Here is a 14,737-nt window from a genome sequence, read left to right on the forward strand (position 1 = left end):
GTAAGATTCACATACAAAAATGGGTAGAAAAACAAACTGTACTCTGCAAAGAGCAGCATGGGTTTACTAAAGGAAGGTTGTTTTAGCCATTTGCTCATATTTTATAACATTTTATTTTTACCCCATTATTTTAGTGGGGTTATGCTACAAGAAACTGATGGGGCTAGGATCTTGGCATATTGGTGGATAGGAATGTGTAGTTGAAAGGCCACATGTCAAAAGCTATAGATACAACTCAGAGGATAATTGTGATGTCAAAGCAAAAAACTTGACATGCAAATATAAGGAAGTCATTTTGCCTTTTTATAAGGCCTTGATAAGACCACATCTGGAATATTATGTGCAGATTTGGTCTCTCTGGTTCAAGGGGATAAAAAAAGCTGTGGAAAGGGTGCAAAGAAAAGTTAAAAAGATGATATCACGATTATGGGATTTAGATTATAAAGACAGATTTCGAGAATGCAGATTATAGAGTTTGGTTAACAGGAGGAGAGAGATGATATGATAAAGGTCCATAAACTTCTGAAAGGGTGTTACAGGATATTGCATGAGAAATTTTTTGTTATATGGAAGGTGGGGAGAGAACATACATGGAAATTAAGTTTGTTAGTAGTCAAGAAAAGGGTAAGAGTTAGGTTTTTCTCTCACAGAGCAATAAGTGAGTGGAATAGTTTGCCTTTAGAGGTAGTGTGTATGCATCTAGTGTGAATGAATTTAAGGGAAAGTATGATGTATAGCCTCCCTTGATGAGTCCTTCACACCCTGGAGGTTCTCATATAAATAATAATAAAATATGCAGAAACACTGTAAACATCAACTGTATTCTGAATGGAAAAACTACAAAACAAGTTAAACATTTTAGATATTTAGGCACAATTTTAATGAAGATGGCAAATTAAATATGGAAGACAACTAAGAAGTAGTAAAACTAAAATGGGAGGAAATCAATTGAATAAATGTATATGGAATAAGAGAGAAATTAGTCAAAACACTAAACTAGCTTTATATAAGATGGTGTTCTAAGCAGTTTTAACTTGCAGATCTGATAGCTGGGTTAGAAATAAAACATTTGATCAAAAGACTACAAATATGACAGTTCTAAGAAAGATTAGGAGAGTGAACAGGTGGCATCAACGTCAGAATCATACTAAAAATGAGGATATTAGGAAGGAACTTGTCAGAGTTCATCTCAGATGGTATGGTAACTTAAAAGAATGGGGAGAGGAAAGGTTAACAAAATAAGTGTACTTTACAGGATGGTAGGAAAAAGAACCAGAAGAAGGCCAAGATCTAGGTGGACTGATACAGTAAAAAGTGCCTTAGAAGAAAGAAATATAAAATCTGATAATATTGGAGTCTTCAGAGATAACAGACTAATTTTGAGGAAAAATATTAATAGGAGGTTAGTAATGTAACTTTTTCATGCAGTACTATCATAATATCCTGTACTCCTCCTGAGGGTACATATCAGGAATTTGATGATGGTGAGTATATCTGTGAGTGAGTAAACCAGCCATTTGATATGGTTAATTTCTTTGTTTATATCGAATTCTCTCTCACACATGGTGATAATGAAATGCTAAAAGACATATCTCAGCCTGATTCAACCTTAATGGCTGAGAAGTATATATAATCATCATCATCATCAAATTCCTGACATGTACCCTCAAGGGATGTACAGGATATGATAGTACTACATGAAAAAAATTAAATCATTACTAACTTCCTATCTACAATTTTCCTCCAAATCAGTCTGTTACTTGTCAAGACTCTAACATTATCAGATCTTATATTTCTATCATCTAAGGCACTTTGTAATATATCAATCCACCTATATCTTGGTCTTCCTCTGGGACGTTTAGCAGCCAACCTGGCAGAGAACATTTGTTTTGCTAATCTTTCTTCGCCCGTTCGGTTTAAGTGACCATACCACCTGAGATTAGCTCTGCTAACGCATTCCTGGATGTTGACAATGTCAAGTTCTTTCCTAATATCCTCGTTTTTAATATGATATTGCCATTGATGCCATCTGTTCATGCCTCTAATCTTTCTCAGGACTCTGATATCTGCAGTCTCTAGTCTTTGGTCAAGTGTTTTACTTCTGACCCAGCTCTCAGATCCATAAGTTAAAACTGGTTTGAACACTGTCTTGTATACAGATAATTTAGTGTTCCGACTAATTTCTCTCTTATTCCATATGAATTTATTCAATTGACTTCCCACCATACCAGCTTTGCTGATTCTGATGTCTAATTCTATATTTAATTTACCATCTTCAGTAAAAGTCATGCATAAGTATCTGAAATGATTCACTTGTTCCACAGGTTCTCCATTCACAACACAGTTGACATTTTCAATGATTCTGCCTATTTTCATTGTCTTTGTCTTTCTATTGCTGATGCTGACCTTCATACCATATCTATTAGAACAGCTATTCAATTTAGTCAGAGAATCTTGCAGACTTGTAGCGGATTTATTTAGAAGTATAACATCATCCACATAAAGCAAAGAGCTGACATTAACATCTCCAATTTTGATATCATGTTTAATACCACTTTCCTTCATAATGTGATCCATATAGATAATGAATAACAAAGGGGATAATGTACATCCTTGTCTCACACCAGATTTAACATTAAACCATCATCCCGTACTTCCTTCAATTCTAACTGCTGACTTACAACTCAAATAAAGACTAAGTATTGCTTGATATAATGCCCCATTGATATAATGCACCTTGTCATATGCCTTTTCCAAATCGACAAAACTTAAATACAGATCTCTGTTATATTCCCATGCTTTCTCAACTATTTGTCGTAAAGTGAAGATCTGATTCTGACACCTGAATCAAGCATGTTCTTCACCAAGCTTTTCTTCCACAATTCTTCTCAACCGTTTCTCAAATATACTTGCATAGATCTTGCCAGGAACACTGAGTAGGGAAATACCTCTGTAATTCTCACATTCAGTTTTATTTCCCTTTTTATATATGGGTACTATGAGAGCTCTACTCCAATCATCGGGAATTTGTCCCTCTGTCCAGGCTTTCTGAACTATGCAGTGCAGCCACTGCAAGACTCTTATACCACCATACTTGAGGGGTGGGTTCGAGGTTATATCGTAGTGTGTAGTGTTCGTGCAAGCTCCTGATAAGATAAGTATTATTTTCAGTTATCGTTGATAAAATTAGTTAATATTGCGTAGTTTTGTTTGCCTTGCGTGTTTTAGTGCGTCTGTTTGTGTGTTTTTGGTGTGTATAACTTATTATTTGATAAAACACGTTGCAATAATTATGGCACCAGTACGAAGGAAAATGGCGGCCAGTAATGATGGTTCGCCATCGTTATCAAAGAACAGTAGTATAAAAGAAATGAGTCAGTGTACTAGCTGTGAAATGTACGCTTTACGGAGTGCAGTCGGAGTGTGGATAGATGATAATAAAGGATTGAATGTGTGTAGAAAATGTAGGGAGAATGAGGAATTGAAGTATATTTCGGATCGTGAGTGTGATATTTTTGTCAAACTTCAGAATGAAGAAAATAGCGATATGACAAGAAACGGCAAGGTTGTACATGAGAATTATGAGAGTGTGAATGATAGTATTAATGGTTTCTCAGAGAATAAAAAAGATGAGATAGATGCATCGAATGAGATCGCATTGTTGAATGGTGTGATAGAAAGGGCAAAACAGCAGCTAGAGTGCATGAACAAAAGTCGACTGAATGAACCAACCAATAATAAAAGGTATGACAGGAAAAATAGGCGTATGAATGTGAACATGAACAAAATGAAGGATAGAGTGCTGTATGGAGACTTGTTAGTACGAGGTGTGTTAGTAGAGGATTTGACAAAATCGTACCAACCTGGTGCGACCATAAAGGTCGCACCAGGTTGGTACGACCTTTATGGTGGCAACTGAGTCTATTAGATGTAACTGAGTCTATTAGAGAGCAAAAGGAAAGGATGAAAGAAATGATTGTTGTGGCAGGTACGAATGATTTGAAAGGAGATAAAATGGAAATGATAGAAGACCCGAACGAATTGTTTGAGGTAGCAAAAGAAAAGAGTGAGAGAGTTAGAATGATTAGTCTTTTGCCATGGTATGACAGTGAAATGTTTAAAAGGAGGGCCATAATTGCGAATGACTTTATGCGTGGGTTATGTATGACGAGTGGTGTGGAATTTCTGGACGTGTGGAGTGAGTTTGATGGGCGAAAGGATCTATATAAGATGGATGGCTTGCATTTGAATGGTTATGGTGTAAGAAGACTTGAGGAAGTGTTGCTGAATGTAGTGGATGTGCAAATTCAGGGAAACTAGATTCATTAAGGGGGGGGGGAGTAGATATACAGTCCTCAGGGTGGCAGTTGAATGTAAGAATGAATATAATATGCTAGAGCAAATAAGGACAACAAACCAGAGTGGGATAGTTAATATAAGGCATCAAGGTAGGGTTGGGGCTAATGGGGGTCTTAAATTCATGTACACTAATACTAGGAGTATTAGGAACAAGAAGGAAGAGTTTTTGGCCATGGTTAGCACTTCCAGACCACAGGTTATTGGTATTAGTGAAACATGGCTGACTGTAGATGATACAGCTAGTGGGATTGAATGTGATGGGTATAGTGTGTTCAGGAATGACAGAGAGAATAAAATGGGGGGAGGAGTATTGTTGATGATAGCTGATGAGCTATTTGGGTGCTGCTATAGACCAGGTGATGGAAAAGATGATGGTGACAGTATGCACAAGCAAATAGAAGAAATGAGTGGAAGGAGGGTGATTATTATGGGAGATTTCAACTATGGTCGCATTGATTGGAGTGAGGAGAGGACACACGGGAGGAAGGAATTGGATTTTATGCGGTTATTAAGGGATAACTATCTGCGACAGCATGTAATGGAAAATACTAGGGGTGAGAGAGTGCTTGACCTAGTAATTACATCTGAGGATTTGGCTGTAACAAACATGACCACATTGCCACCAATCGGTGAGAGTGATCATAGGGTCTTGACTTGGGAGGTGGCTAAAGGTGTAGAATTTTCAATTAAGACAGGGTACATGTGGAATTATCGGGCTGGAAAGTATGACAAGCTTAGGAGTTTGATTGGCTCAGTGCCATGGCGTGTACAACTGCAAGGACTAGAAGTTGATAGTGCATGGGAGGTGGTTAAGAAGTGCTTGCATGAAGCAATGGCTGACTGTATACCTAGAGTCCGAATAATAAATCAAGTAGGGGTTAAATGGATGAATAACACCATTAAGCTTGAGCTGCAACAAAAGAAACAACTATGGAGGGAATTTAAGGAGAAAGGTGACCGGCAGGCACATGAACGGTATAAAGAGCAGGCCAGAAGGGTGACGAGTGTGGTAAGAAAAGCAAAAAAGGATTACGAAAGAACATTGGCCATGCAGGCTAAAGAGAATCCTAAACAGTTTTTTAGATATGTAGCAAGTAAAAGGAAAAACGTACATGGCAGAATGATTTTAAAGAATGCCGATGGTAGGGAGGTAACTGAAGCAGTTGAGATAGCTGAGTTATTGAGTGAGCACTTTGCAAGAATATATCATCCAGGTGGTGACATTGCAGAAACGAATAAACCAGTAGATTAAATGGGAATTGTGGTGAATGAAGTGGAGGTGAGTAGTCTATTGCATAACCTCAATGTCAATACATCTGTGGGGTTGGATGGTATACCAGCTCGTGTAGTACAAGAAGCAGCTAATGAATTGTCAGTACCCTTGACCATTTTGTTTAATTTGAGTCTCGGGTCTGGGTTAGTCCCGAGCGGATGGAAGGAGGGGAAAATAGTTCCACTGCATAAAGGTGGTTCCAAGACCGCTGTTGTAAATTACCGACCGATTAGCATATCAGGAATCATTGTCAAGGTCTTAGAGAAATTAGTCAAGAAAAGAATACAGGATTGGATAGATGAAATGGGATATTGTATGGGGGACAACATGGTTTTGTGAAGGGTAGATCATGCCTTAGTAACTTGCTCACGTTTTATAACACAGTGACAGCTGAACTGGATAGGGGTAATGGGTTTACAGTGATACTACTGGACCTTGCCAAGGCCTTTGACAGGATACCACATGGAACCCTTATCAGTAAACTGGAGCAGATGGGGGATAGATATAGGGTTGGTAAGATGGATAGGAGGGTGGTTGAAGGAGAGATACCAGAGAGTGGTTTATTCAGGAGTGGAGTCAAAAAGAAATCTTGTGACTAGTGGAGTGCCGCAGGGCTCTGTTCTTGGACCACTGCTTTTCAATTTGTTCATCAATGATATTGGAAAGGATTTGAGAGGAAGTGTTCAATTGTTTGCTGATGATGCAAAGTTGGGTAGAGCAATTGTGAGTGCACAGGATGTCAAAATTTTACAGGATGATTTGGATAGTTTGGAGGACTGGGCTAGAAAAAATGGATGTCAGTTTAATGTGGCAAAGTGTAAGGTTATGCACTTTGGGGTGAAAAGAATAGCAGCAGTATATCGCATAGGTTGAACCGTAATCCAGGAGATTGATGAGGCCAGGGATTTGGGAGTACTGGTGGATAGGGAGTTGAAGTTTAGGGGGCACATTGCAAAAGTAACTAAAACAGCTCACCAAATCACTTGGCTTATGAAAAATACTTTAACATGCAGAGAGAAGCAAGTTGCTGTTCCTCTGTATCGAGCCTTGATAAGACCCCATCTGCAATTCTGTGCCCAGTTATGGGCACCAGGGTTTCTTCGTGATGGGGAGGAAGTGGAGAGGGTCCAGAGACGAGTGACCAAGATGATAGCAGATCTGTGGAATGAACCTTATGAGAATAGGTTGAAGATTTGTGGGTTGCAGAAATTGGACGATAGGCGAAGGAGGGGTGATATGATTGAGACATTCAAATTACTGAAGGGTTTTTATAAGATTGATCCAGAAGATATTTTTGAAAATATGACTGGTGGTGGGGAGGACTAGGGGCCATGCATGGAAGCTGGGCAAGAGCGTGGTTGACAAGATTGTTAGAGCTAGGTCTTTTACTTGGAGAGTGGTGAATGAGTGGAATAAGCTTCCAGAGTCTGTTGTGGGTGCTACGACCGTGAATGAGTTCAACGCAAGATATGATAGATACTGTGTGAATGTTGAATAGTTGTTCTTGACATGATGTTAGGGCCTCCCTCGATGAGTCTGTCGACTCCTTGGAGTTTCCCGGAACAATAATAAAAATAATAATAATAATACTTCAGCATTTCTGGTCGAATATCATCTACTCCTGCATTCCACATTTCAAGCCTTTGATGGCTTTTTCTACTTCAAGTATGGATATGTATTCCTGACTGCATGCCTGGTCAGTGTTTTTTGTCACTGTGCTGTCATCACTGCTTGTTTCATTTAGCAGTTTTTCAAAGTAATTACTCCATACTTCAAGGATATCTTTTTCTACCGTTTTCATGTCACCTTTATCATCTCTAACTCCTTTTACAGCACTCTTTCCTCCATTCCTAAGCTTCTTCAACAACCTCTAGAATATTTTGCCGCCTTCTTGATATTTATTTTCTATATTCTTGCGAAAGTCCTCCCATGACTTTTGTTTAGCTAGTTTTACACACTGTTTAGCTTTCTTACATTTGTCTCTGTATTCTGTAAGAGTAAAAGCTGACTTATTTGACAGGAACTTTTGATATGCTTTCTTCTTTTCCTTCACTGCCCCTTTAACTTCCTGTGTCCACCAGGGAGTTCTGATTTTTTTATCCTTGCAGACAACTTCACCACATGCCTCTCTGGCAGAATCAATCAATGTTTTCTTCAGAGTTTGCCACTGAATCTCCAAAGTTTGGTTCCTGTTCTCAAACTCTTTCATTTTTTCTTCAATAATCTTTGCGTATTTTAGTCTACAGTTCACATCTGAGAGCTGCTCAACTTTTATTCGCTTCAAAACTTTCTTACATGTTATTCTTTTCAATATGAAATTCAATTTTATCCTGCTCAAGACTAAATAGTGATCACTTCCAATTTCAAATCCTCTGTACACTCTGGTGTCCTGCACCATGGAGAAAACATCACTATCAACAATAACAGTCAATGAGACTTTTCTTATTCCTTGCCTCTTCTCTCCATATGAATTTGTGCACATTTTTATTTTGGAACATGGTGTTAGTAATAACCAGTCCATGTCCTGAGCAGAAATCCAACAGGTGTTTGCCATTATTATTAGCTTTGCCCTTTTCTCCAAATTTTCCTCAAATATTTTTGTATGTCTCACAATCATTTCCTACTCTGCTATTTAGATCCACAACAAGGACCAACTTTTCCTTTTACACTGTGTCAGTTGCTTTTTCTAAAGCCTCAAAAAATTCCTCCACTTCTATCTTAGTAGAACCTTCTGTGTGACCATAAGCACAAATAAGTCTCATTGTCCAGTTCCCCATTCTCATATTTGCCCGCATTACTCTACTTGAGACTGACTGCCATTCAAGAAGATTAGCCTTGTATTATGTGTTGAATACTATGGCTACTCCTTCTTTTCCTTGATTGTCATTGCCTGAATATAACATTTTGTATTTAATGCTCAAAAAGATCTCACCAGGTTTTGTCTTTTTTGTTTCAGTCACCCCTATTATGTCGATCTGGTACTTATCCAATTCCTCAGCTAGCTCCATTTCTTTGCCATTCAGGCTTCTTATGTTGATAGTACCGATCTTTAACTGTGGTGATGTTGAGTTGGGGTTTGTTTTCAGATTTGTTCCAGTAGCTGACTTTTCGCTGTTCGCCTGGTTCCCTGGCAAAAACAACGGGGGCCTTGTTTAACCGGGCGACGCCCCAGCCGGCATGAAATTTTGTCATGTCGTACCATCATTTTTTATTTTGGTTTAACCAATAAGAATACAATTTGGTCGGCTAAATCCCAAATTGCCAGCACATCCTTGTTCGTTCAGTATCCAAGTAGATACCCAACAGGATGCACCACGAGAAGGTGAGAACTGGATATTAGGTCAGAAGTCCTGGTCGGTTCTCCGCATTCCTTTAAAGGCTATGTGGAGGTCTCCTCTCAGTTATACAGCTTTGACCCTAAACAGCAAATGTATAGGGAGAGTAAAATAATAAAAAAAATAATGAGAATAAAAATCTTTAAAATTAAAAATAAAAGATAATTTCCTAAACGATTTTCTTATTCTTCACAAATATTTCTGATATGGGAAAGGAGAAATTAACATTCTGACACAGTTGTGACAAGATTTAAACAATTGTCTCAGCCATCAAGTTTCAAACAATGTATTGTGTCTAAAAGAAATCATAAATTAATTAACCAAGTAACCATTTGAAGGTATAGTAGTAAAGTGGTTCTGCAGACCAGCTGCTAGATTGTACATGGGACCAGACATGATGGTAACATATTAGGTTTTCCTGACCAACTAGCAAATAATATTGTTCTGTTGCTTAGATTGACAGATTGTGCCTGGAAGCAGTCAGAGTACAGAAGTATTCAGGGAACTTCCTGTCAGTCATATTCACAGTTCTTTCACCATCACTGTATGACTCTATTCTGTAAATTTGTAACATTCCATACAACGAAAAATACCATAATAAATAACAGTAATAGTGCAATTCAAAAACACACAAAAATCAAAAGAAGCAAAATATATTTTAATATATTTTGTACTGTAAAAAAGATGATATTAGCTCTTTTTTACAGTACTGTTCATGTTGCTCTCTGGGTATATGAAGCTCTTAACCTCTTCAAGCTCATTTCTGTTGACATTTATTCACTTCTTTCCAAATATCATTGTTTTAGTTTTCTGTTCATTATCAATCTTAACTTCAGCACTGTTCTTTCTAGTTCTTTATCTTCTTCAATAGCGATTGCATTATCTGAAAATCTTAAATTACTGATTTTGTACCTTGAACTGAAATTCCCCTTATATTTTCCATTATAACATTTTACAAAAGTATGATAAATGTTTGGGGATATTGGGTATCCTTGTCTCATGCTTCTTATTGTCCAGAACCATCTTCTGATTTTCCCCTGTAATTTCCCAGTCTCAGCATTATCATTGATGCTCTGCAATAGATATATCAGGTTCCTGTCCACTCCATAAGATTCAAAGTATAATCCATGCCACTTTCTTATCTTTGTTGTCGAATGCTTTAGATAAGTTACTATTATAAAAACGGAAGTAACTCACGTAAATTATTCTTTATTCGTAGAATTTTCACCTGAGTATCACAGGCATCATCAGTACAGGTACAAAGGCTAATTAAACAATAAATTTTATTTAAGTTATTGTTTAATTAGCCTTTGTACCTGTGCTACTGATGATGCCTGTGATACTCAGGCAAAAATTCTACGAATTAAGAATAATTTATGTGAGTTAATTCCATTTTTATAATAGTAAGTAATATGTCTACTCACGGTATTTCCTTACTGAAGCTTTAGATAAGCTTATATGTTGTTTAGACATAGCTTCTAATTTTTTTTTTTTAGGAAATGACAACGCAAACTAGATTATTAATTATAAAAACTTTAATTAATTATATTTTGGCAATGTTACATTGCCATCTTCAGGGATCACAAGATGTGCATGCAGGATACTCACACAAAGAAATGAGGCTGAAGAAAGGCAACAAAAGTCGGTCCTACAGACCTAAACGGTGCCTACCATTTTCTGGTTTTTTAGAGCCATTAGTTGCATTAATATATAAAAATATATTATAAACACATATTAAAGTCAAACACTACACACTGAATTAAGACTATATGAACTAAATCTAATAAAAATTACACAATATCACTACTTAAAAATAAAATTAAAACTTTTTTTTCTGCAGGTAAATGATAAGCATCAATTTGTGTATCCACTCTCCAATCAACAGGATACAGATTCAAATCCCAGCACAGGTATGGATGTTTGTGAATTTCTTTTGGATGGTAGATGAATTTCATCATCCAATGTGAGAGCACCATCCTGCTTATTAGAGACCTGAAATAGCTTGAAAAGTTCCATGTGTGCTCTCTAGAGCAGTTTCTGGACTATGCAAAAAATAATAAAAAAATAAAAACATAATACAAAACATACAAAAGCAATAAAATTAGATTAAAATGGGTGGGAATCCATTTGTCCAATCCTTAATTCACCAATAACACTAACATGACAGGTGTGTAACCTTTGTAACCTTTTGTGGGTTAGATTCACTCACTCAGTCATACACAAAGTTTGTTAGTTTATTTCTAGTTGAACAGTTTGATTGGCATATTAAAAGCATAGGAAATCTGTCTTGACTTGGCACTTTAAATATTTCATTAATTAAAGACTCACCTATTAAAAAAACAAAACTTGTTAACTGACAGTAAAAGATGCAACTCAGGGTACAAAGTCAGGGTGTTGACTTGCTTATATCACATGCAAAAAGACAGCTAAAATAAGTACAATTTCTACTAAGCTAAATTTTTCCTAAACATCATTATAATGAAAGTAGTTTTCTTTTGTTTAATCAACTTACTTTTTAATTTAGAACTAAGCTTAATTCCAGAAATATTTTTGAACACTATATCTCCTGTCAAAACATTCTGTGACTCTGATTCATCTAGAGAAACCTCCATAAAGAGTTTATTCCAGAGAAAAGTAAATGTTATTTTATTCTCATCTAGATAATCTACATCCCACTGACAATCTACTCTATTGAAAAAAAAAAATTAATTTCCATTAGTATTAATTATATATAATATATATTTTCTATGTAAATACTCTGTTAACTCAAAACAAAAAAATATTTAAAATTCAGAATGATGAAAAATTATTCTACTAAAGAAATAAAAAAGACTGCATAATCTTCTAAACTGTAATTTCAGATGACATTGTAATTTACATTTTCTTAACAAATATAATTCCATCTACAGCAGCCTCATTATTGGAAACATTAGGCTTGTCTACCTCTGCTTTAAATTCCAGGAACTACTTCTCTCTTAAATAACTAGACATTCTGTTCAAATTGTATATCTACTATAATAATGAATATTCATTTTCAGATTATTCCACATTTGGAATAGCTTTTTGTTTGTTTGTTTCTATTTTTAAGTGTGAATCCCACTCATGAAAGGTTGGTTGTACATCAAGCAGGCTAGGGGTTAGATAACATTCTATTCATAAAACATAAAACTTAAACCACCTCAGGCCTCAAAAATAAAGGTGACACTCAGCAACCAGGCTGGCAAAACTTTTTTTAAAAAAAATCCTTGTTTATGTTTAGATGAGAACAATTAACAGTCTATTGTCATTGATTTCTTCTACTCTCTCTTACATTGACTTGCCTTTTTTAAACATATTTTTTCATAATATTGCTCATCTGAATTTGCATCTATAATTCTGCCAGTTACCTAAAATTTTTTAGTAGATGAGCACCAGCTGGGAATCATTTATTCAAGGTCAAAATTAATGTCCAAAAATACGTTCTCTTTCTTCAGTATTTTATCCAAACAGTAGTTGTTTACTTCTACTGTAAATGCCCCCCCCCCCTTTTCCAATCTGTAATCCTTCCCCATGATACTAAGCATGCCATTCATTCTACAAGCTTTCATGTGTGGGATAGGTGAAAAAAAAAAATATTACTCAGTTATTACTTACCTTACAATCTCCAGAAGTGGTAAGTAAAGTTTATTAAGATATTCAATTGTACTGAATGGATTTATTTCAGTAGTTTCAAATCTTACATCTTCCTTATTAGTCACACTGAAAGACAAATAAAACTTAATTTTTTTATGTCTTTTGCAAGACGTCATTTGTTCTAAAATAAATTATAATCTTTCACAGAAGTTTCAGAGTGGATTTTTTTCCACCCAAAAAATTAATTATATATTACTTGTTTAATTCTTTATCTAAGTGTACAAACAAAGTTTGCGCCTGAAGATACTTCAGGACAGAGGCAACTCGTAGTTGCCATTGTAATTGAAGTGGTAAGGCAGAAGCAATGGAGAGGTCATATTTACCTATATGAGTTGCCAAAAGGTGTACCAGCTTATTATTAAATTACTCTAGATTTAGAGAAAGATGTTAGAAGTTTATTTTGCACTTGGTTAGACTGTAATAAATTTAGTTTAATCCTTTATCCAAGTGTATGCAAACAAAGTTTGTGCCTGAAGATACTTCAGGACTGAGGCAATTCATAGCAAAGGTGGACCAAGCTCTCATCACTCCTTGTCTTAGTATCTCCCTTAATGTAAAGCACATCTCCTTGTGGATATGTATAATGCTATGCATTAAGGGGCATTATACATACCCACAAGGAGTGATGAGAGCTTGGTCCACCTTTGCTACGAGTTGCCTCAGTCCTGAAGTATCTTCAGGCACAAACTTGGTTTGCATACACTTGGATAAAGGATTAAACTAAATTTATTATAGTCTAACCAAGTGAAAAATAAACTTCTAATATATTACTTGTATTTTCAGCCCTTCATAGTAATAAATAATAGACATCCTGGGATATTTTTTTAATACAACAAAGGGTCATAAAAATCTATGCAAAACAATAGTGCTACACTACACGTGTGGGAAAGTGGTCAGGGAGAAAGAAAGAAAGAATTTGTTAATGTGTTTCTTGAAAGGGTGGAGGCATATCCATGGGAGGAAAATGACATGGGGTAGGTTGCTCCAAAGAAAAGAGGTGAATGGAAAGACAAAAGTTGGTTCAATAAATTTGGTGCTGAACTGTGTATAGATGTCAACCAGCTGATGGCTGTCTTCCCACAGAGGAATGGCAGCCTTCCACATGAACAGTTGGACACTCTGAGGGAGATCCGCAGATGCACCACCGCCACCACCAAATACATGAACAATATTCAAGATCAGATGGATCTGAGATCCACAAATCAGGACCTGGGCAGGAGAGTAGTGTTTTGAACAACAACAACAACAAAAAAAAAAAAGGTTTCCTTGTAGAGGGCAAACGAGTCAAAAATGTGATGTACTTATGCCAGGATAAGCTAGATATAAAAGTCACAACCAAAGAAGAGAAAATATATCCTGACAATGACAGGAACATCATCATAAGCATGAAGGGGATGAAACATAATGGGGTCATAATAGAAAATCAGTGATTGACTCCAGAGTGAAAATGTGAGAAATGGCTAGTAGAGCCAAAGAAAGAAGGAAGCAAGGACATACCTTATTCACTCCCAACAGCGATTGTGATGAAAAATAATCAGAACTCTGCTAAGACCTTGTAAATGGAATGAATACATTCTAAATCCTTTAAAGCATCTAAGGGAAAACAAATCTAGTGCCAGCAGCATGTAATTCAAACTTTAACAGCATATTAATGTTGTTACAACTAAAATGCTCTTGGTTGGATCTCAGTTCTATATGGATGAGGAAAAGTGTTCTCATTAAATTCTCTCTTCATTGCATGTTTTGGGTGAAAAGATTAGACTGCTTAAAGCAAGCATAATGCCAGAATAATGATGAATGGAATAGTGGAATATAGTTAACATAATAAAACCACCAAGTTCTGTGGGGGTGCTTAATGGTCAAAGCTGTATAACTGAGAGGAGACCTCCACATAGCCTATAAAGGAATGTGGAGAACCAACCAGGGATTCTGACCTAATGCCCAATCCTCACCTTCTTGGGGTGCACCCTGTTGGGTATCTACCTGGATACAGAACGAACGAGGATGGGCTGGCAATTTGGGATTTAGCTGAACAAATTGTATTCTTAATGGCGTAAACCAATATAGAAAATGATGGTACAGCAAAACAAAATTTCAT

At 36.4% G+C, this 14,737-nt stretch overlaps 1 protein-coding gene across 1 annotated transcript in view; it reads right to left on the bottom strand.

Annotated features, from left to right (window-relative positions):
- The window catches only part of LOC150101390 (uncharacterized), a 164,291-nt gene that overhangs the window by 72,053 nt on the left and 77,501 nt on the right, over nucleotides 1–14,737 (bottom strand). The window contains exons 4-5 of the mRNA XM_090400134.1: nucleotides 12,601–12,705; nucleotides 11,480–11,655 (exon numbers count right to left, since the gene is read on the bottom strand). Of these exons, the coding sequence (XP_090256260.1) occupies nucleotides 11,480–11,655; nucleotides 12,601–12,705 (281 nt within the window). The remainder of the gene's footprint in view (nucleotides 1–11,479; nucleotides 11,656–12,600; nucleotides 12,706–14,737) is intronic.

Source organism: Typopeltis vanoorti, chromosome 11, assembly GCF_054136105.1.
Source record: "Typopeltis vanoorti isolate ZY-2024b chromosome 11, IOZ_Tvanoo_1.0, whole genome shotgun sequence".
Classification (NCBI taxonomy): domain Eukaryota; kingdom Metazoa; phylum Arthropoda; class Arachnida; order Uropygi; family Thelyphonidae; genus Typopeltis; species Typopeltis vanoorti.